At 44.9% G+C, this 23,729-nt stretch overlaps 2 protein-coding genes across 2 annotated transcripts in view; one reads left to right on the forward strand and one right to left on the reverse strand.

Annotated features, from left to right (window-relative positions):
- Positions 1-276: 276 nt before the first annotated feature.
- Positions 277-21,537, reverse strand: LOC110507921 (26S proteasome non-ATPase regulatory subunit 2). Its single transcript, XM_021588341.3, has 20 exons — positions 21,147-21,537; positions 20,197-20,253; positions 19,779-19,943; positions 19,168-19,289; positions 18,800-19,024; positions 14,579-14,737; positions 13,106-13,250; positions 8,298-8,358; positions 8,048-8,194; positions 4,387-4,493; positions 4,110-4,237; positions 3,832-3,919; positions 3,427-3,691; positions 3,136-3,281; positions 2,835-2,918; positions 2,526-2,694; positions 2,132-2,226; positions 1,900-2,026; positions 1,443-1,561; positions 277-1,146 (listed from the first exon to the last, which is right to left on the reverse strand). Exons 1-20 carry the CDS (start codon positions 21,249-21,251, stop codon positions 964-966), a joined length of 2,697 nt encoding a protein of 898 aa, XP_021444016.1. The 5' UTR covers positions 21,252-21,537; the 3' UTR covers positions 277-963.
- The window catches only part of prss59 (serine protease 59, putative), a 43,925-nt gene continuing 41,634 nt past the window's right edge, over positions 21,439-23,729 (forward strand). The window contains exons 1-2 of the mRNA XM_021588343.3: positions 21,439-21,763; positions 21,910-22,100. Of these exons, the coding sequence (XP_021444018.2) occupies positions 21,569-21,763; positions 21,910-22,100 (386 nt within the window). The 5' untranslated portion in view covers positions 21,439-21,568. The remainder of the gene's footprint in view (positions 21,764-21,909; positions 22,101-23,729) is intronic.

Below are 23,729 nucleotides of genomic sequence, written 5' to 3' on the forward strand. Positions count from 1 at the left end.
TATTAAGATATGTAAAACGTATCAGCTTAATATGCATTTACTTTCCTTAAATGTGTATTTCAAATGTTCAATACATACCGTTGTCTGCAACATCCAGCAAGTTAGTATTCAGAACCTCTGCTGCAGTGAGGGTTCATGACCAAATCTCACTTCAGTACCTCTCCACTGCTCAGTTTCATTATTAGCCATCCAGATCTGCCAGCTGTGTTATGAAATGTATCTTTCAGAAACTTGTCCCTCAGGTATTACAGACAAATTACAGACAATTCCAACAAATTAGTTTCTAACTTTTATTTTAACCTTTTACAGTACTGTAACAAAACCAACAAAACTGAATGATGAAGAGGACACATTTTCCATGCTCTAATTACAAAAAGGAGGTTGTCATGTGGGAAAGAGAAACCGGTTGTAGTATTGATGTGGACTGAGCTTATGTTGTTCATCACTAGGGCTGCATTTACACAGGCAGCCCAATTCAGTTTTTTTTCTTCCACTAAATTGGTCTTCAGACCAATCAGACCTGCTCTGAAAATGATCTGATTGGTCAAAAAAAGCCTGTGAAAATGTAGCTTTGGAGGCTGAATGAGAAGCAGGGAGAGGCTGAACAGTTCCCTTCTGACAGCTGACCATAGATCAGTTATATATTTGTGGAGCCTAAAAGAGCTGGTTTAATATATTTATGAGGAACTGATCCTAGATCATAACAAAGAGGAATCCAATCTAAATAGTGTGAATGAGGGGACAGTTTCCACTCCCTGCGCCGGTTAGTTTGACCACCCAGAACACAACCATATATTTTCACAGAGGCTGTTGACAAGAGAAAGAGGGGTAGGCCTTCCTGGCTCTTTTCAGACATGGAATAAAGTAGTAAAATACGAGGTCTAAAAGAGTCAGGGAGGGCTACCAACGAGAGACCGGTAAGGAGAGTAGCGTGGGTACCAGGGGAGGACAATAGGGCACAATCTAGGCATCGTAGTTGGGGTTCTTGCGGAGGATGACAAAGCCCTCCAGGATGGGGGTGACGGGGAGATACTCCTCTGTGGCCAGCTCTGCCCTCTCTCCATGGGCCAGGAGCACCGGCGTGGTGTGGGTTTGGAAACCTGTGATGGCTTTGGGCTTACCGGCCTGGCCAACTACGTCCACCGCCTATGGAACAATTACATTACATGAACCATGAGGTCGAGTCCACTCTACCATCTTATGGCATTACATCCTAATCTTGAGAGTAAAAAGCACTTGCACATCTACACGTTACTTTGCATTAGAGATGTTCAACCATAGTTAAAATGAAAAGAATCTCCAACACATTTTACTTGCAAAGCATGTGCTGGCATTTCGGCCTTCATCACACCATCTAGGTTCATCCTTAACTAACATTACATTTTAAATATGAAGCTAATCACAGGCACTTATTAAGAGCATAGCATGAGCAACAGGCTTACCTGTCCCACCCTGACGGACACGGGCAGCGGTCTCAGCTCCTCGTCGAAGGTGACCAGCATACGGGGCTGCATGGCAGCCACCAGGCCGTAGAGGACGTAGTGAGACTTCCCCAGGATTACTGGAGCACACACAGGAAACAGCAGGGGGCGATGTCAACACAAACAGCCAAATACTCAGACCCAGGTTAAGACATTCAGCAGACTTACTACCTGACATAAAATGAGGACAATGAAACAAGCTGGGCAAGGACCAATGCCATTCAGGAGTTGAACAGATGCTAATTGTTTTCTATGTGGAATTTTCCAGCCATACATTGAAATTCAGTTCACTTCCTCAAATGACTCAACAGAAATCAACTTCACCCCAACCCTAAACACAAGGATGTGGAAAAAAGGAGGGTAGGGAGAGGCAAATAAAAGGAATGGTGAAGGTAGATTAATGAGGAAAAGGTCTCACTGTTCTTGACGTCGAGGAAGGAGACGAGGACAGTGAGTAGTCCTGCCACGGCCACCTGACTCATCAGCTGCCTGTCACTGTGGTACGGACACAGCGTCAATGTCCCTTTACCCAGGTGAGTCAGACCCTGTGGACATGGCACAGAGCAAGGGTTAGGAGACAGACACATACTCTCCCCCTCTCTCTAAACACACGTTAGAGTGCCAGAGCGGCACCTCTTTTTGCTACCCACCTGTGCCAGTCGGACCATGAAGAGGTTGTTGGGGTCTTTGGCATGGTACTGAGCCAGCTGCCTCAGCATGGCAGCCAGGCGGGCATTGTTTGTTCCTGCGGACAGAGAGATGGAGCCGTGAGTCAGTGAGTTCTCATGGCAACCATCCACAGCTCGAGACACAGTCAGTGGAGAAGGTCTCATACTTTGATGTCATCTGGCACAGTGAATTCAGTTATATGGTACGTTGTTTCCTATTCAAGGATGAGGAATAATTACAGGGGAACATTGTGATAACTTAGTGAGGCAAATCAATCTAACTTCTCAATATAATAATGAAGCCACTGACTGATTGGGTTCCAGACAGTAGGCACACAATAGAGCCCATTGCCCAGTAATGCCAGGGTCCACTCACCGCTGCCCACCATGCCCATGGCAAAGATGGAGTTGTGGGAAACCTCTGGGTCAGCATCGTGGGAGAACTTGCTGAGTGTGTCCAGGATGTTGAGGCGAGGATTCGACACGGAGATCAGGGCCAAGGCCAGAGGCACTGCACGCCTCAGAGTAGGCTCTCCATACCGCAACTAGGAGTGAGTGAGGTGAGAGAAGGTTGGCAAGACAACGGAGAGAAAGAGAAAACCAGACGTGGGATGGTTGGATCAAGTGAAAGAGACAGGGGCTAAATCAACCCCAAACATATTAACAGGTCCGAGGTTAGACTGACCAGGTGCCCAAATGCCCGTAGTGCCATCTCTGAGCCAATTTCTTCTCCCATGGCAATGAGTGCAATACCCAGGACAGCCACACCCTGGGAGGGGGAAGCAGAGAGCAAATTAGTTCAATATCAAATCTCATTCAAACCACTCAGATTATATTTTGTCATTTAGCACCTTGCTCAAGGCCACCAACACATTTTTCACCTAGTCTGCTCTGGGATTCAAACCAGCGACCTTTTGGGTTACTGGCCCAACGCTCTTAAATGCTAGGCTACCTGACACTCCTTTATTAACAAAAGCCTGGCATACCTGGTGAGAGCCCATGTCGGCTGCACTCTCTTTCTTGTCTTTGTCCTTCTTATCCTTCTTGTCTTTTTCTTCCTCCTTTTCCTTGGCTTCATAGTGCTCACTGCAGATGTGGAGAAGCTGCTGCACCTTCAGTACGTTACCAGAACCTGGCATGGAGAGAAACAGATAAATATAGGATAAATATACAAGCCATTTCTTGTAAATCTCAATGAGATCACCGGTATAAATATATTATATATAAATCAAAAACAAAAACAATTGGAGACAAAATGGAGCTATGATGAGACTGACCTGCATAGGCACAGACGTCCACCAGGGTGTTGGCGAAGCTGCGGAAGGGCTCAGGCACCACCTGCAGCGCTGCCAGGGTGGTCTCAATGGCCTCCCCTTTACCCAGGTGGTTGAGGCCCAGGCCCAGGGGCAGCCAGCGGGCGTATGTGTCTTTCAGCTCCAGCTCACTCTTCTCCATGATGGTCTGGACGATGGTGGAGGTGACATCACCGTTACACGAGCCCACGGCGATCATACCGCAAGCCAGTGCCGTCACACCTGCCACCTGAGTGTGTGACAAGACACGTAACATGGGTCAGTGAGCTGGGTTTAATGAGTGTGGATGTGTACTTGACTTAAACCCGGACAAACTTTGGAACTACACACACACACACACACACACACACACACACACACACCCCGTACCTCCATGCTGGACTTGGAGTCTACCATGACAGGCAGCAGCAGAGAGAGGACATCCTCACGGTTCGAGCCAGCGTACGCCAGGCCCAGGCTGAAGATAGAGGGGAAAGGTCAGGGGGACAAACCCTACCAAAAACAAGTACTTTTAACAGGCAGAGATTATACAGTGCTAAGAAAGGACTAAACAGACCTCAACAAAGGTCTTTAATGTGTAAGAGGTGACAGGCAGTAGCGGCTAGAGCTTGATTTGGGATCGAACACCCATTTCCATCTCTCCTTACCCGAAGATGGCTCCAATCCGCATGACGTTGCTGTTGTGGAGGACGTAGTCTGACAGCAGAGCCAGGGCAGGGTCACATTCGTTCCTAACCCCAGAGTTCACTATGCCACAAGCCAGGAGGGCCCCCGACTACAGGGAGAGAAAGGAGGGAAGAGAAAGAGAGGGGGAGAAATATCTACATTAATAGCATTTGTAAGGCTTTTCTGGGTGCTGTGAAGGTTGTGGTACGGAGGTTTTAATGCAGGGTGTTTGGTAAGAGGGTGAGTGTGTGCGCTGACCTTTATGTAGTCCTCTGAGGAGTAGAGGTATTTGTCTATCTGTGTCAGACCACCGTCCACATCCCACAGCAGGATCATCCCCAGAGAGGCTGCAGCACTCAGCATACCTGGAGAGAAACACAGAATTAGCATCAACATTTACACAACAGCAATGTTAATTTTGTTATTCAAATAAAATTATATTTATCACATGCGCCAAATACAACAGGTGTAGTAGACCTTAGAGTGAAATGCTTACTTATGAGCCCCAAACCAACAATGCAGTTAAAAAAAAAACTACAGATAAGAAATAAAAGTAACAAGTAATAAAAAGAGTAGCAGCAAAATAACAATCGCCAGACTATATACAGGGGTGTACAGGTAGAGTCAATGTGCGGGGGCACCGGATCGTTAATACACTGCTCAAAAAAATAAAGGGAACACTTAAACAACACAATGTAACTCCAAGTCAATCACACTGCTGTGAAATCAAACTGTCCACTTAGGAAGCAACACTGATTGACAATACATTTCACATGCTGTTGTGCAAATGGAATAGACAACAGGTGGAAATTATAGGCAATTAGCAAGACACCCCCAATAAAGGAGTGGTTCTGCAGGTGGTGACCACAGACCACTTCTCAGTTCCTATGCATCCTGGCTGATGTTTTGGTCACTTTTGAATGCTGGCGGTGCTTTCACTCTAGTGGTGGCATGAGACGGAGTCTACAACCCACACAAGTGGCTCAGGTAGTGCAGCTCATCCAGGATGGCACATCAATGCGAGCTGTGGCAAGAAGGTTTGCTGTGTCTGTCAGCGTAGTGTCCAGAGCACGGAGGCGCTACCAGGAGACAGGCCAGTACATCAGGAGACATGGAGGCCGTAGGAGGGTAAAAACCCAGCAGCAGGACCGCTACCTCTGCCTTTGTGCAAGGAGGAGCACTGCCAGAGACCTGCAAAATGACCTCCAGCAGGCCACAAATGTGCATGTGTCTGCTCAAACGGTCAGAAACAGACTCCATGAGGGTGGTATGAGGGCCCGACGTCCACAGGTGGGGGTTGTGCTTACAGCCCAACACCGTCCAGGACGTTTGGCATTTGGCTTCCTGCTTTCATTTTAGCTTGTAAACAGGAATCGGGAGGATAGAATTATGGTCAGATTAGACAAATGGAGGGCGAGCTTTGTATGCGACTGTGTGTGGAGTAAGGTAGTTGAGTTATTTTCCTCTGGTTGCACAATTAACATGCCGATATAAATTTGGTAAAAATGGATTTAAGTTTCTCTGCATTAAAGTCTCCGGCTACTAGGAGCGCCGCCTCTGGGTGAGCATTTTTCTGCTTGCTTATGGCGGAATACAGTTCCTTGAATACTGCCTTAGTGCCAGCCTCTGACTGAGGTGGTATGTAAATACGTACAGAAAATACAGATGAAAACTCTACCACACTACCTCAGGCGAGCAGTAGCTCGAGACGTCCTTAGATATCATGCACCAGCTCTTATTTACAAAACTACAGTCTGCCGCCCCTCGTCTTACCAGACCCTGCTGTTCTATCCTGTTGTTGCAGTGTATAACCAGCCAGCTGTATGTTGATAGTGTCGTCGTTCAACCACAACTCCACGAAGCATAAGTTATTAGTTTTGAATGTCCCGTTGAGGTTTAATCTTCTGCGTAGGTCATCTATTTTATTGTCCAAAGATTTCTACTAGCAAACGTGCATGGAAGGAAGTGGGGGTTTATTTGATCGCCTACGAATTCTCAGCAGGCAGCCCCCTTTTCTCTGCCTCCTCTATACGCAAATCACGGGGATCTGGGCCTGTTCCCGAGAAAGCAGCATGTTGGTTTGCGTCGGGCTCATCACACTCGTTAAAGGAAGAAAAGGATTCTGCCAGTCCGTGGTCAGTAAATCGCAGTCCTGATGTCCAGAAGTTATTTTCGGTCATAAGAGAACGTAGCGGCAACATTATGTACAAAATACTTTTTAATTTTTTTTTTAAAATCACATATTTAAACACAAAAAATTACAAAAAATAAAAAAGAACAATTGGTTGGGGGCTCGGAAAACTTCCTTCTCCGGCGCCATTTTCACAATCAAGGATTAGCAATGAAGGTGATACAGTGCCTTGCGAAAATATTCACTCCCCTTGGCATTTTTCCTATTGCGTTGCTTTACAACCTGGAATGAAAATAGATTTTTGGGGGGGGGTTTGTATCATTTGATTTACACCTACCACTTTGAAGATGCAAAATATTTTTTCTTGTGAAACAAAGAAATAACACAAAAAAAACAGAACTATTCACCTCCCCCAAAGTCAATACTTTGAAGAGCCACCTTTTGCAGCAATTACAGCTGCAAGTCTCTTGGGGTATGTCTCTATAAGCTTGGCACATCTAACCACTGGGATTTTTGCCCATTCTTCAAGGAAAACTGCTCCAGCTCCTTCAAGTTGGATGGGTTCTGCTGGTGTACAGCAATCTTTAAGTCATACCACAGATTATCAATTGGATTGAGGTCTGGGCTTTGACTAGGCCATTCCAAGACATATAAATGTTTCCCCATAAACCACTCAAGTGTTGCTTTAGCAGTATGCTTAGGGTCATTATCCTGCTGGAAGGTGAACCTCCGTCCCAGTCTCAAATCTCTGGAAGACTGAAACAGGTTTCCCTCAAGAATTTCCCTGTATTTAGCGCCATCCATCATTCCTGACCAGTTTCCCAGTCCCTGCCAATTAAAAATATGGTGTGAGGTGTTGGGTTTGTGCCAGACATAGCGTTTTCCTTGATGGCCAAAAAGCTCAATTTTAGTCTCATCTAACCAGAGTACCTTCTTCCCTATGTTTGGGGAGTCTCCCACATGCCTTTTGGCGAACACTTAACATGTTTGCTGATTTTTTTCTGGCCACTCCTCCGTAAAGCCCAGCTCTGTGGAGTGTTCGGCTTAAAGTGGTCCTATGGACAGATACGCTAATCTCCGCTGTGGCGCTTTGCAGCTCCTTCAGGGTTATCTTTGGACTCTTTGTTGCCTCTCTGATTAACACCCTCCTTGCCTGGTCTGTGAGTTTTGGTGGGCGGCCCTCTTTTGGCAGGTTTATTGTGGTGCCATATTCTTATAATGGATTTAAAAATGGTGCTCCGTGGGATGTTCAAAGTTTCCGTTTTTTTTTTTTATAACCCAACCCTGATCTGTACTTCTTCACAACTGTGTCCCTGACCTGTTTGGAGAGCTCCTTGGTCTTCATGGTGCCGCTTGCTTGGTGGTGTTGCAGACTCTGGGGCCTTTCAGAACAGGTGTATTATATACTGAGATTATGTGACACTTAGTTAGATTGCACACAGGTGGACTTTATTTAACTATGTGACTTCTGAAGGTAATTGGTGGCACCAGATCTTATATAGGGGCTTCATAGCAAAGGGGGTGAATACATATGCACGCACCACTTTTCCGTAAATTTTTTATCTTTCGAAACGGGAAGTGATTTTTTAAATTTCACTTCACCAATTTGGACTATTTTGTGTATGTCCATTACATGAAATCCAAATAAAAATCAATTTAAATTACAGGTTTTAAAGCAACAAAATAGGAAAAACGTCAAGAGGGGTGAATACTTTTGCAAGGCATTGTACATTAAGTTGCTGCTAAGAATCCTAGATTCATGAGACTAGTAGGGAAGGGGTTTCTCACCATGATCTTTGTTTTTGTACAGCCATTTGTTGCCATCATCTGTGAGCAGCTTGTCCTGTCCGAACCCTGCGTTGACGAAGCCGTTGACAAACGAGGATGCCAGGTTCATACGAGCAGAGTCCACCTGGGAACCACTTCCTCCAAACCCTGACAGACAGAAGATGGCGCGATGAGAGGGAGGATGACAAAAGGTGTGTGATATAACATGACCAGGACAATTAGTGCGCTGCTGTAGTAAAGGACAACTCACTGTTGTTCTCTAGGTGGGTTTTGTAGATGTCATCTGGGACTTTGGGTTCCATGATGTCCAACTGTAAAGAAAGGGAACAGTGTGTTATTGGCTCACTCTCTCTTTCACTAACTGGTTTATTCACGAGACCAGCCAGCTGTTCATTATCCTCCAGCCTCATCTCTTCTCTCACTCTATGCACCATTATTCTCCCACCCTGACCCCACTCTTTCACACTCCTCTTAGTACCTTCAAGTCTCCTCCATTTCCCCCTCTCAACAATATCAAATGGAGCACGGTCCTCTGACTCTTCTCTACACGTCAAATTCCTCCCTCCGTGGCCCTACTCTAAACACCTCCCCATCTCCAACATACACGCAGTCCCCACTGTCTGTCACACTCCATCCACTGACTTGAACAGTGACCCACTCATTAGTCCTGCTCCAATTGGATATAAGAGTGACGTCAACTTACCAACATTGACTTTCCCGAAGCGGATCCTCTATTTGGACCACCACCCAGGACAATGGATCTAATCACAGAAGCCGACCAAAAACAACGGTGCCGCAGAAGGGCCAGACGGAGCGGCCTCCTGGTCAAGCTACGTAGACGTGCACATCGCAGTATATGTGAGTATACTACTCGCCAATGTCCAGTCTCTTGACAACAAGGTAGATGAAATTTGAGCAAGGGTTGCCTTCCAGAGAGACAGAGATTGTAACATTGCTCTCTCGGGATACATTGTCGGAATCGGTTCAGCCACCGGGCTTCTCCATATATCGCGCCGACAGAGAACCACCTTTCTGGGAAGTGGAACTGTGGGGGTGTATGCTTCATGATTAACGACTCATGGCGTAATCATAACAACATACAGGAACTCAAGTCTTCTCCTCACCCGACCTAGAATTCCATACAATCAAATGCCGCCATTTTACCTTAAGAGAACTCTCGTCAGTTATCGTCACAGCTGTGTACATTCCCCCTCAAGCAGACACCACGACGGCCCTCAAGGAACTTCACTGGACTCTATGTAAAATGGAAACCATATATCCGGAGGCTGCATTTATTGTAGCTGGGGATTTTAACAACAAGACTACCTACATTTTATCAGCAAATTGCTCGCAGTACTCGCGGGGGTAACACACTCGACCACAGCAACTCTAACTTCCGCGATGCATACAAAGCCCTCCCTTCGGCAAATCCGACAACGACGCAATCTTGCTCCTACCGTCCTATAGGCAGAAATTCAAAACAGGATGTACCAGTGACGAGAACCACTCAACGCTGGTCTGACCAATCGGAATCCACGCTTCAAGATTGTTTCGATCACGTGGACTGGGATATGTTCTGGTCCGCCGACAAGAACAACATTGATCTATACGTTGAATCGGAGTGAGTTTATAAGGAAGTGCATTGGAGATGTTGTACCCACTGTGACTATTAAAACCTACGTTAATCAGAAACTGTGGATGGATGGTGGCATTCGCACAAAACTGAAAGAGCGAACCCCTGCATTTAACCATGGAAAGAGGTCTGGGAATATGTCTGAATGTAAACAGTGTAGTTATTTCCTCTGCAAGGCAATCCAACAAGTGAAATGCCGGTACAGAGACAAAGTGGAGTCGCAATTCAACGACTCAGACATGAGACGTATGTGGCAGGGTCTACAGGAAATCAGACTGCAAAAAGAAATCCAGCCACGTCACGGACATCGACGTCACGCTTCTAAACACGTTCTTTGACCGCTTTGAATATGTCCGTAAAGACAATCGCTCCCTATCCCAGTCAGCTGTCCCCACATGCTTCAAGATGACCACCATTGTTTCTGTACCCAAAAAGGCAAAGATGACTAAATGACTACCGCCCCATAGCAATACCTATGCAAGAATGCTGTTCATTGACTACAGCTCAGCAATCAACAACATAGTAACCTCCAAGCTCATCATCAAGCTGGAGACCCAGGGTCTCAACCCCGTCCTGTGAAATTGGGTCCTGGGCTTTGACGGGTCACCCCCAGGTGGTGATAGGAAACAACATCTCCACTTCACTGACCCTCAACACTGGGGCCCCACAAGGGTGCATGCTCAGCCCCCTCCTGTACTCCCTGTTCACCCATGACTGTGTGGCCCTGCACGCCTTCAACTCAAATTATCAAGTTTGCAGACGACACTACAGTAGTGGGCTTGATTACCAACAACGACGAGACAGCCTACAGGGAGGAGGTGAGGGCACTCGGAGTGTGGTGTCAGGAAAACAACCTCACTCAACATCAACAAAACAAAGGAGATGATCGTGGACTTCAGGAAACAGCAGAGGGAGTACCCCCCTATCCACCACGAAGGGACAGCAGTGGAGAAGGTGGAAAGTTTCAGTTCCTTGGCGTACACATCACGGACAAATTGAAATGGTCCACCCACACAAACAGTGTGGTGAAGGCGGCGCAACAGCCCCACTTCAACCTCAAGAGGCTGACGAAATTTGGCTTGTCACCAAAAACCCTGACAAACTTTTACAGATGCACAATCGAGAGCAACCTGTCGGGCAGTATCACAGCCTGGTACGGCAACTGCACCTCTCTCAACCGCAAAGCTCTCAAGAGGGTGGTGCAGTCTGCACAATGCATCACCGGGGGCAAACTACCTGCCCTCCATGATACCTACAGCACATGATGTCACAGGAAGGCCAAAAAGATCATCAAGGACAACTACCTGGGCCACTGCCTGTTCACACCACTCCAGAGGGCAAGGTCAGTACAGGTGCATCAAAGCTGGGACCAAGAGACTGAAAAACAGCTTTATCTCAAGGCCATCAGACTGTTAAACAGCCACCACTAACTCAGAGGCTGCTGCCTACATTGAGACTCAATCACTCTTCACTTTAAACAATGCCACTTTAATGTTTACATACCTTACATTACTCATATCATATGTATATACTGTATTTTATACTATCTATTACGCCTTGCTTATGTCGCTCGGCCATCGCTCATCCATATACTGCTCAAAAAAATAAGGGAACACTATAATAACACATCCTAGAACTGAATGAATGAAATATTCTTATTAAATACAGTTCTCTTTACATAGTTGAATGTGCTGACAACAAAATCACACAAATTATCAATGGAAATCAAATGTATCAACCCATGGAAGTCTGGATTTGGAGTCACACTCAAAATTAAAGTGGAAAACCACACTACAGGCTGATCCAACTTTGATGTAATGTCCTTAAAACAAGTCAAAATGAGGCTCCGTATTGTGTGGCCTCCACGTGCCTGTATGACCTCCCTACAACGCCTGGGCATGCTCCTGATGAGGTGGCGGATGGTCTCCTGAGGGATCTCCTCCCAGACCTGGACTAAAGCATCCGCCAACTCCTGGACAGTCTGTGGTGCAACGTGGCATTGGTGGATGGAGCGAGACATGATGTCCCAGATGTGCTCAATTGGATTCAGGTCTGGGGAACGGGCGGGCCAGTCCATAGCATCAATGCCTTCCTCTTGCAGGAACTGCTGACACACTCCAGCAACATGAAGTCTAGCATTGTCTTGCATTAGGAGGAACCCAGGGCCAACCGCACCAGCATATGGTCCCACAAGGGGTCTGAGGATCTCATCTCGGTACCTAATGGCAGTCAGGCTACCTCCTGGCGAGCACATAGAGGGCTGTGCAGCCCCCCAAAGAAATGCCACCCCACACCATGACTGACCCACTGCCAAACCGGTCATGCTGGAGGATGTTGCAGGCAGCAGAACGTTCTCCACGGCGTCTCCAGACTCTGTCACGTCTGTCACGTGCTCAGTGTGAACCTGCTTTCATCTGTGAAGAGCACAGGGCGCCAGAGGCGAATTTGCCAATCTTGGTGTTCTCTGGCAAATGCCAAACGTCCTGCACGGTGTTGGGCTGTAAGCACAACCCCCACCTGTGGACGTTGGGCCCTCATACCACCCTCATGGAGTCTGTTTCTGACCGTTTGAGCAGACACATGCACATTTGTGGCCTGCTGGAGGTCATTTTGCAGGGCTCTGGCAGTGCTCCTCCTGCTCCTCTTTGCACAAATGCGAAGGTAGCGGTCCTGCTGCTGGGTTGTTGCCCTCCTACGGCCTCCTCCACGTCTCCTGATGTACTGGCCTGTCTCCTGGTAGCGCCTCCATGCTCTGGACACTATGCTGACAGACACAGCAAACCTTCTTGCCACAGCTCGTATTGATGTGCCATCCTGGATGAGCTGCACTACCTGAGCCACTTGTGTGGGTTGTAGACTCCGTCTCATGCCACCACTAGAGTGAAAGTACCGCCAGCATTCAAAAGTGACCAAAACATCAGCCAGGAAGCATAGGAACTGAGAAGTGGTCTGTGGTCACCACCTGCAGAACCACTCCTTTATTGGGGGCGTCTTGCTAATTGCCTATAATTTCCACCTGTTGTCTATTCCATTTGCACAACAGCATGTGAAATGTATTGTCAATCAGTGTTGCTTCCTAAGTGGACAGTTTGATTTCACATTGTGTTGTTTAAGTGTTCCCTTTATTTTTTTGAGCAGTGTATTTATATGTACATATTCTCATTCACCCCTTTAGAAATGTGTGTATTAGATAGTTGGGGAATTGTTAGATTACTTGTTAGATATTACTGCACTGTCGGAACTCTAAGCACAAGCATTTAGCTTCACTCGCATTAACATCTGCTAACCATATGTGCGTGACCAATAAAATTGTATTTGATTTGAAACAGTTTCACTCTTCCAACCCCATCCCCTTTCTCTAGTAGTCTACCCTCTCTCACCCCTCCCTCCAACCCTCCCTCTCCCCTCCCTCCCACCCTCCTTACCTCTCGGGCCAGGGCCAGGAAATTGCTGTTGAGCTGGACGTTGGACATGATCTCCGTCAGGTCCTCGTAGTCCTCCACGTCCTCGTTGAGCTCCAGGAACATGCCGTGTCGTCCCAACATGAAGGCCATCTCCTTCTGGATCACGCTACAGGAAACACCCACTAAACGGTCAACTCATCATTAACTATGGAAAACACTGCTGAATGATTGTCAGTTGAAAATATGAATAAATACAGAACTGCCAAAATAAAGGAAACATCAACATAGTGTCTTAATAGGGCGTTGAGCCACCACGAGCTGCCAGAACAGCTTCAATGTGCCTAGGCATAGATTTTACAAGTGTCTGGAACACTATTGGGGGGATGAGACACCATTCTTCCATGAGAAATTCCATAATTTGGTGTTTAGTTGATGGCGGTGGAAAACGCGCTCTCAGGCACCGCTCCAGAATCTCCCATAAGTGTTCAACTGGATTGAAATATGGTGACGAAGACACACACCCCTTTAAACCCCCTATGCTACTTTGAGACCCATCTTTTAAAGTCTCAGATCTCTTCTAGCCATGGTAGATTATGGGCAACCCTAAGCATGATGAGATGTTTTAATAGCTTAATCCCCTAGAGTCGATTGAGGCATCTAAGCAACATAATAAAAAATCCCCATAAAAATCTGTCAGTTTAAGAGATGTGTTATTACTTCTCCATTAGCTGGGTCTCAATCCACTGCATCCGCCAATGTTGCACTTCTACATCTGCAGTGAAAGGTGTCAGACCGAGAGCAGTGTTTGCCAGACCATGAGACATCCCAAAAATCGACCTTCTCACAAAAATGTCTGTAGCATCTGAACAGTTTGACGGGTCTGCAACCACTATGGAATGTGGAGAATCTCACAAACACGATGGTGTTGTCCGTTTTGCTCTACGACCCCCACGAGCGGCTTGGGAGTTGTTTGACGGTAACCGGTACCGGTTTTAAAACATTTGTGTGCATGTATGTATGAAGGTAGTTTCGTGCCTAGACAAAAAAAAGGTTAAATATGTGTAAAAAAATAATCTTTCCTGAGCTTTTTTATATCTCCTAGATACACGACAAATACTTCAAAACCTTGTTAGTCTTTACCATTTATAAATGTGTTATTCAACAAGTTTCTTTGTTCTAAAGGAGTAAAGAGCAAATTCAATATTCTTTTTTACACATTTTTTTCACTATCTAGGATCCTAAAATTAAAAATCAAATAGCTAAATTTTCTATAGTATGACTGACGTAATACATCTCCATGTAAGCTTAGAACCCCCCCCCAAAAGCTTAGACTTTTAAGAATGAATGAACTCTTGCACCGCACCTGCTTTCAATATACTTTGTATCCCTCATTTACTCAAGTGTTTCCTTTATTTTAGCAGTAGCACTTTTAGTAAAAGTGTTGCTGTGAGATAATTCAGCAAGACAGAATGCAGTGAATGTGTCCGTCATTACATGTCTTTGCAGGAGGTGAAGATGTTCTCCACCAGTTCCACATCGTTGAGCATCAGGGCCAGCCTCAGGGCCTCTGGGTAACGGTTAAACTTCCTGAAGATGTTCAGGGAACACTTCAACAGGGCAGAGTTCTCTGGCTCAGGGACATAGCTCACACAGCTGCAATGGAGGGAGAGAGAAGGAGAGAGGAATGGCAGAGGAAGTTTAGGATTACTGAAGAGAGGAACTTTTGTCTCTTCAGGCTGCTGTTAGCACACTACAGGTGTATTGAGGCAGAAGCAGAATGTGGTACAGGTGTTTGAACGTGTGTGTGTGTGTGTGAGTGAAGGTACAGCTAAAGTCTGAAGTTTACATACACTTAGGTTGGAGTCATTAAAACGTGTTTTTCAACCACTCCACAAATGTAACAAATGTTAACAAACTATAGTTTTGGCAAGTCGGTTAGGACATCTACTTTGTGCATGACACAAGAAGTCTTACAACAATTGTTTACAGACAAGTTATTTCACTATCACAATTCTAGTGGGTCAGAAGTTTACATACACTAAGTTGACTGTGCCTCTAAACAGCTTGGAACATTCCAGAAAATGGCTTTAGAAGCTTCTGATAGGCTAAATGACATCATTTGAGTCAATTCGAGGTGTACCTGTGGATGTATTTCAAGGCCTACCTTCAAACTCAGTGCCTCTTTTCTTGACATCATGGGAAAATCAAAAGAAATCAGCCAAGACCTCAGAAGAAAAAAAATGTGTATACCTCCATAAGTCTGGTTCATCCTTGGGAGCAATTTCAAAATGCCTGAAGGTACCACGTTCATCTGTACAAACCATAGTACGCAAGTATAAACACCATGGGACCACGCAGCCATCATACCACTCAGGAAGGAGACGCGTTCTGCCTCCTAGAGATGAACGTACTTTGGTGCAAAAAGTGCAAATCAATCCCAGAACAACAGCAAAAGGACCTTGTGAAGATGCTGGAGGAAACAGGTACAAAAGTATCTATATCCACAGTAAAACGAGTCCTATATCGAAATAACCTGAAAGGCCGCTCAGCAAGGAAGAAGCCACTGCTCCAAAACTGCCATTAAAAAGCCAGACTACGGTTTGCAACTGCACATGGGGACAAAGATCATACTTTTTGGAGAAATGTCCTCTGTTCTGAAGAAACAAAAATATAACTGTTTGGCCATAAGGACCATCATTATGTTTGGAGGAAAAAGGGGGAGGCTTGCAGCCAAAGAACATCATCCCAACCATGAAGCACAGGGGTGGCAGCATCAGGTTGTGGGGGTGCCTTGATGCAGGAGGGACTGGTGCACTTCACAAAATAGATGGCATCATGAGGGAGGAAAATTGTGGATATATTGAAGAAACATCTCAAGACATCAGTTAAAGTTAAAGCTTGGTCGCAAATGGGTCTTCCAAATGGACAATGACCCCAAGCATACTTCCAAAGTTGTGGCAAAATGGCTTAAGGACAACAAAGTCCAGGCATTGGAGTGGCCATCCACAAAGCCCTGACCTCAATCCTATAGAAAATTTGTGGGCAGAACTGAAAAAGCATGTGCGAGCGAGGAGGCCTACAAACATGACTCAGTTACACCAGCTCTGTCAGGAGGAATGGGCCAAAATTAACCCAACTTATTGTGAGAAGCTTGTGGAAGGCTACCCGAAACGTTTGACCCAAGTTAAACAATTTAAAGGCAATGCTACCAAATACTAATTGAGTGTACAGTCATGGCCAAAAGTTGAGAATGACACAAATATGAATTTTCACAAAGTCTGCTGCCTCAGTTTATATGATGGCAATTTGCATATACTCCAGAATGTTATGAAGAGTGATCAGATGAATTGCAATTAATTGCAAAGTCCCTCTTTGCCATGCAAATGAACTGAATCCCCCAAAAAAACATTTCCACTGCATTTCAGCCCTGCCACTAAAGGACCAGCTGACATCAATGTCAGTGATTCTCTCATTAGCACAGGTGTGAGTGTTGACGAGGACAAGGCTGGAGATCACGCTGTCATGCTGATTGAGTTTGAATAACAGACTGGAAGCTTCAAAAGGAGGGTGATGCTTGGAATCATTGTTCTTCCTCTGTCAACCATGGTTACCTGCAGGGAAACACGTGCCGTCATCATCGCTTTGCACAAAATGGGCTTCACAGGCAAGGATATTGCTGCCAGTAAGATTGCACCTAAATCAACCATTTATCAGATCATCAAGACCTTCCAGGAGAGTGGTTCAATTGTTGTGAAGGCGGCTTCAGGGCGCCCAAGAAAGTCCAGCAAGCGCCAGGACCGTCTCCTAAAGTTGATTCAGCTGCAGGATCTGGGCACCACCAGTACAGAGCTTGCTCAGGAATGCCAGCAGGCAGGTGTGAGTGCATCTGCACGCACAGCGTGAGAAAGACTTTTGGAAGATGGTCTGGTGTCAAGAAGGGCAGCAAAGATGCCACTCTCCAGGAAAAACATCAGGGACAGACTGATATTCTGGAAAGGGTACAGTGATTGGACTGCTGAGGACTGGGGTAAAGTAATGTTCTCTGATGAATCCCCTTTCCGATTGTTTGGGGCATCTGGAAAAAAGCTTGTCTGGAGAAGACCAGGTGAGAGCTACCATCAGTCCTGTGTCATGCCAACAGTAAAGCATCCTGAAACCATTCATGTGTGGGGTTGCTTCTCAGCCAAGGGAGTGGGCTCACTCACAATTTTGCCTAAGAACACAGCCATGAATAAAGAAGGGTACCAACACATCCTCCGAGAGCAACTTCTCCCAAACATCCAGGAACAGTTCGGTGATGAACAATGCCTTTTCCAGCATGATGGAGCATAAGGCATAAGGCAAAAGTGATAACTACGTGGCTCGGGGAACAAAACATTGATATTTTGGGTCCATGGCCAGGAAACTCCACAGACCGTAATCCTATTGAGAATGTGTGGTCAATCCTCAAGAGACAAACAAAATCCCACAAACTCCAAGCATTGATTATGCAAGACTTGGCTGCCCACCTTATACCACCCACCACTGCGACCTGTATGCTCTAGTCGGCTGGCCCTTGCTACATATTCGTCGCCAGACCCACTGGCTCCAGGTCATCTACAAGTCCATGCTAGGTAAAGCTCCGCCTTATCTCAGTTCACTGGTCACGATAGCAACACCCACCCGTAGCACGCGCTCCAGCAGGTGTATCTCACTGATCATCCCTAAAGCCAACACCTCATTTGGCCGCCTTTCCTTCCAGTTCTCTGCTGCATGTGACTGGAACGAATTGCAAAAATCGTTGAAGTTGGAGACTTATCTCCCTCACAAACTTTAAACATCTGCTATCTGAGCAGCTAACCGATCGCTGCAGCTGTACATAGTCTATCGGTAAATAGCCCACCCATTTTTACCTACCTCATCCCCATACTGTTTATATTTATTTACTTTTCGGCTCTTTTGCACACTAGTATCTCTACCTGCACATGACCATCTGATCATTTATCACTCCAGTGTTAATCTGCTAAATTGTAATTATTCGCCTACCTCCTCATGCCTTTTGGACACAATGTATATAGACTCTTTTTTTCTACTGTGTTATTGACTTGTTTATTGTTTACTCCATGTGTAACTCTGTGTTGTTGTCTGTTCACACTGCTATGCTTTATCTTGGCCAGGTCGCAGTTGTAAATAAGAACTTGTTCTCAACTAGCCTACCTGGTTGAATAAAGGTAAAATAAAAAACAAAATAAATAAATAAAGAAGTTAATTGACAGCATGCCAGGGCAGATTGTAGAGGTTTTGAAAAAGAAGGGTCAATACAAATATGACTCTTTGCATCAACTTCATGTAATTGTCAATAAAAGCCTTTGACACGTATGAAATGCTTGTAATTATACTTCAGTAACATCTAAAGACACTGAAGCAGCAAACTTTGTAGAAATGAATGTGTCATTCTCAAAATTTTGCCCACAACTGTATGTAAACTTCTGACCCACCGGGCATGTGATGAAATAAATAATTCTCTCTCTCTACTATTATTCTGACACTTCACATTCTTAAAATAAAGTGGTGATCCTAACTGACCGAAGATAGGCAATTTTTACGAGGATTAAATGTTAGGAATTGTGAAAAACTGAGTTTAAATGTATTTGGCCTAGGTGTACGTAAACTTCGGACTTCAACTGTACATATGTTTGCCCCTCATGTGGTAAGGAGTGTGTGTTGTCCACTCACCTGGTGAGGTAGAGGCAGACCTTGGCATATGCATTGTCATCTATATAGAGCTCCAGCATATCTAGTCTCTCAATCTCCATCAACAGGTCACAGGCCTCGTGCTCAGCGTTGTGAGCCATGTTGTAGGGCACAATCTCCTTCACAAGCTTTAGCAGAGTCTCCTGTTGCGTCTTATCACTCTCCTCAACCTCCTGCCACTCTTTGGCCACCTCGCCTGCTAGGTGCCTAAACACACAGCAGAGTTTGGGTCATTTTTACTTAGTCTACCATTGTTAAAGCATGACTAAGTGAAAATTCTACTTAAGTAGAAGGTAAGATTCCCCCCTGTATGCATTGTTAGCCGTTTGGATTGGCGTCCTGTATCCTACCTGACGTATTCATGACCCCAGGACGCCAGCTCCTCCTGGGAGCCCAGCAGACGGTATTTCAGACACTCCCGCTCCCCACTCATTGTCATGGCCAAGACCGACACCACGTCCGCACAGAAACTCTGCAAAACAAAACAGACAAGAGTTAGCTGGACGTTTCTATAATGAGTTACGATGGGCCCTTCTGAACACGAATCCCTAGTGCCATCTAGATCTGAAATGTCCACTATACTAGGTATGTATCATTGTTACATTTTCCGTATCTCCAGTAACATTGTAAAATAAATCCATCACGATTTTGTGGTTATAAAGTAAAAGCAACAAAAAAAACATGATAGCACACACCCAGAGAATTTTTTTTTATGTAGAGGTGCTGCCTATAGGGATGGCAAGACTTTATTGCTTCCTTTCCCTGTCTGCTTTTACTCACAGTAATTTATTGGGTAAATCACCAATGTTTCGGATTCACTGTTCCTTCAGGGTGGCATCACTGTGCCAGCTTCAGGGTCCCTGAAGAAGGCACTGTGATAAAGTTTTGCCATCCCCATCTCCTGTTTTCCCAACTGTCACAGTTATCCATTTAGCAAGGACATAGCCATCGGTATTCCCACCTTGTTCTCGCCAGGCGCCATGCCCTCGTAGATCTCTTTGAGCTTGCCATAGTGTGGCCGCAGGAACTTCAGGGGCTTAGGCACAGAGGTCATGGAGGTGGTGGAAGAGCGGATCTGCCTGCGCAGCTCCTCTAGAGCAGGCCGGTATAGAGACGTGTCCGTCTCCTGTGGATGGGTGTTTGAGAGAGAGAGAGAGAGAAAGGGGGCGGGGAGGTGTACATTGCAGATGTACAAAGAATGTTGTTTTATATGGATAATCACCAAAGACTTGCAGTGTGTGTAAATGACTGACTCTCCATACTAACACCTTATGTACAGTAAAAAAAAATAAAAAAAGAATATAAAGAGCTATAGTCCCAGAATGTCCAAAGCAAAACCAGACTTGAGGTTTAGCAGTCCTTGTGGTAGTGGTACTCACACCAAGCCTCTCCACCATCATCTCCAGCTCTTCTTGCAGCTGTTTGTCCTCATCAGACTGGATAGAAATGAAAGGAACTGACATTACAGTATGACAGATTCAACATGGGAAATAAAAAATAAAAAAAATAACCCTGCACAGTAAACAAAGAACAATGTGTGTTCCAACAGGAACCTAAAACAATGAAAGGCTCTGCAATTTGCTAACTGATAAATATTGGAGCATTCTGTCATACACCGGTCCTATACCATTGGCATTGTCGACGGATGGAAGGGTTGCCCTGATAACTAGCTATATCCAACGTTGCCTGTCTGAAATTGCCTAATGTACTGTACTCGCTAATACGTTTACAAACCCATTTATGTAAATAGCTAGCTAAACAAACCACACGTAATAACTATACCCACCTCGCAATCAAACATCACTGATCATAACACATATAGGTTATCTAGTTACTCTCAACAAGAAAATCTGATAACGACAGGCAGGTTAATTTACTGCAGTTGCAAAGTCACTAGCTGTATTGTAACAACATTAGCGAGTTGTTTACAAAGCAACACTAACGTCATTTAGATAGTTAACGTTACGTTATTGTAACTTCGCTACCTAACTACTTAGCTAACTTTTAGTTTATCTATCGGTAGTTCATTTCTGGCCTGTCATTAGCAATAGCTAACGTTAGCCAACTACCGGCTTTGCTAACATTAACTAGATGAATACGTGTTTTATAGCTCGCTTTCAGTCGGAAACAATAATCTTAATTGTTGGCACCTGGTACATAGCCAGCCATGACATACTTTTCATTAAAGGAGACTCAAACAGTTCGTTATTATTTTGAATGACAACGCTTTTGGCCTGTTCAACCATGTCAAGCAGGCAGTGAGTGACTCAGGCAAAAACGCTGCTCTGCTTCCCTTGTTCAAGATGTTTAGAAAAGTGGCACAAATCACCAGTTCTTGCTCTTCTTTTTTATCCTTGTCCTTCCCTGTGGGCTTAATCTCCTTTTCCTCTGTCTTTTCGGACTGCTTTTTCTCTTTCTTTTTTGCGTCCTCCATGGTTGCTGTTTTACGAAATTCGGCTACGGATAAACTGAAGAACAGGAGACTTCCTCTCTTCAGAACCGTGGAAGTTTGCTGACATCGATAGTGTTCTACCGCCACCTGCCATGCGGGAATAATATTGCACCAATCCCTACTCTTAACCCCACGACGATAGATGGCAGCACTTAGTATATCCAAAGTTGGCACGTACACAAATAAGAAAAAAACATTCACATGATCACGTAAACAAATATCACGTGTCTTTCTATTTCCAAAAGAGTACTTTCAAGTTTCTATGATCTTTCCTTGTTAGTTTTTCCCAGCCCGTCAACATGGCTTTTCAAGCGCTCATAGTTTTTACTTTAGCATGTCTGTGTGTCCCTTGTTACGGTAACAGAAAATTCATAGAAATAGATACATCTTCTAATGATGTGCAGAAGGGAAAAGGCAAACCTGTCTTTCATGAGCAATGGATTACACAAAAACTGGACCACTTCAACGGTGCAGACAGTCGAGTGTGGAATCAAGTAAGTTCTGACATTTTATGATATTCTTATTCGCACTGCAGTATATGGAGATATCAGTTACCTGTTAGTTTTTCTGTCTACTGTCTAGGCGTGATCAAGTCTGTTAGTTCATGCATAACACAACATACCGTTTATTACATTTCCAGAAATTCCTTGTAACTGAGACGCACTACCGAGCTGGAGGACCGGTGTTTTTAATGATCGGCGGAGAAGGTCCAATCAACGCCGGATGGATGGCCATGAACCCTGGTTCGGCCTGGCTTACTTATGCCAAGAAGTTCGGCGCCCTCTGCCTTATGGTAGAGCATCGTTTCTACGGCGACAGTCGTCCCACAGTGTAAGTTTTTTAAATATACAGTATCAGTCAAAAGTTTGGACACCTACTCATTCAAGTGTTTTTCTTTATTTTTACTATTTTCTACATTGTAAAATATAATAGTTAAGACATCAAAACTATGAAATAACACATGGAATCATGTAGTAACCAAACAAGTGTTAAACAAATCTAAATATATTTTAGATTCTTCAAAGTAGGCAACCTTTGCCTTGATGACAGCTTTGCACACTATTGGCATTCTCTCAACCAGCTTCAGCTGGAATGCTTTTCCAACAGTTCCCCACATATGCTTATCTGCTTTTCTTTCACTCTGTGGCCCAACTCATCCCAAACCAATTGGGTTGAGGTCGGGTGATTATGGAGGCCAGGCTATCTGATGCAGCACTCCATCACTCTCCTTCTTGGTCAAATAGCCCTTACACAGCCTGTAGGTGTGTTGGGTCATTGTCCTGTTAAAAAACAAACCTGTTTTTGCTTTGTCATTATGGGGTATTGTGTGTAGATTGATGAGGAAAAAAAACAGATTGGATGGCGTATCACTGCAGAATGCTGTGGTAGCCATGCTGGTTAGGTGTGCCTTGAATTCTAAATAAATCACTCTGTGTCACCAGCAAAGCACCCCACACCATCATACCTCCTCCATGCTTCACGGTGGGAACCACACATGCAGAGATAATCCGTTCACCTACTCTGCGTCTCACAAAGAAACAGCGGTTGGAACCAAAAATCTCACATTTGGACTCATCAGACCGAAGGACAGATTTCCACCAGTCTAATGTCCATTGCTCATGTTTCTTGGCCCAAGCAAGTCTCTTCTTCTTATTGGTGTCATTTAGTAGAGTTTTTTTTGTTGCAGCAATTCGACCATGAAGGCCTGATTCACACAGTCTCCTCTGAACAGTTGATGTTTAGATGTGTCTGTTACTTGAACTCTGAAGCATTTATTTGGGCTGTTAACTCTAATGAACTTATCCTCTGTAGCAGAGGTAACTCTGGGTCTTCCTTTCCTGTGGCGGTCCTCATGAGAGCCAGTTTCATCATGAGAGCCAGTTTCATCATGAGAGCCAGCTCATGAGAGCCAGTTTCATCATGAGAGCCAGTTTCATCATGAGATCCAGCTCATGAGAGCCAGCTCATGAGAGCCAGCACAAGTGCGACTGCACTTGAAGAAGTTCTTGAAATGTTCCGTATTGACAGACCTTCATGTCTTAAAGTAATGATGGACTGTTGTTTCTCTTTGCTTATTTGAGCTGTTCTTGCCATAATATGGACTTGGTATTTTACCAAATAGGGCTGTCTTCTGTATACCAGCCCTACCTTGTCACAACACAACTGATTGGCTCAAATGCATTAAGAAGGAAAGAAATTCCACAAATTAACTTTTAAGAAGGCACACCTGTTAATTTAAATGCATTCCAGGTGACTACCTCATGGAGCTGGTTGAGAGAATGCCAAGAGTGTGCAAAGCTGTCGTCAAGGCAAAGTGTGGCTACTTTGAATTATCTCAAATATATTTTATATTTTGATTTGTTTAACATTTTTTGGTGACTACATGATCCCTTATGTGTTATTTCATAGTTTTGATGTCTTCAATATTATTCTACAATGTAGAAAATAGTAAAAATAAAT

Source organism: Oncorhynchus mykiss, chromosome 27, assembly GCF_057628025.1.
Source record: "Oncorhynchus mykiss isolate SJ-2025 chromosome 27, ASM5762802v1, whole genome shotgun sequence".
Classification (NCBI taxonomy): Eukaryota; Metazoa; Chordata; class Actinopteri; order Salmoniformes; family Salmonidae; genus Oncorhynchus; species Oncorhynchus mykiss.

Coding starts and splice junctions, on each gene's coding strand:
- LOC110507921 (XM_021588341.3), bottom strand. CDS start 21,251: ATGGAGGACGCAAAAAAGAAAGAGAAAAAGCAGTCCGAAAAGACAGAG. Junction 19,944..20,196: donor TGATGGTGGAGAGGCTTGGT/GTGAGTACCACT, acceptor ACCCATCCACAG/GAGACGGACACGTCTCTATA. Junction 14,738..18,799: donor GTCTGCCTCTACCTCACCAG/GTGAGTGGACAA, acceptor CCTCCATTGCAG/CTGTGTGAGCTATGTCCCTG.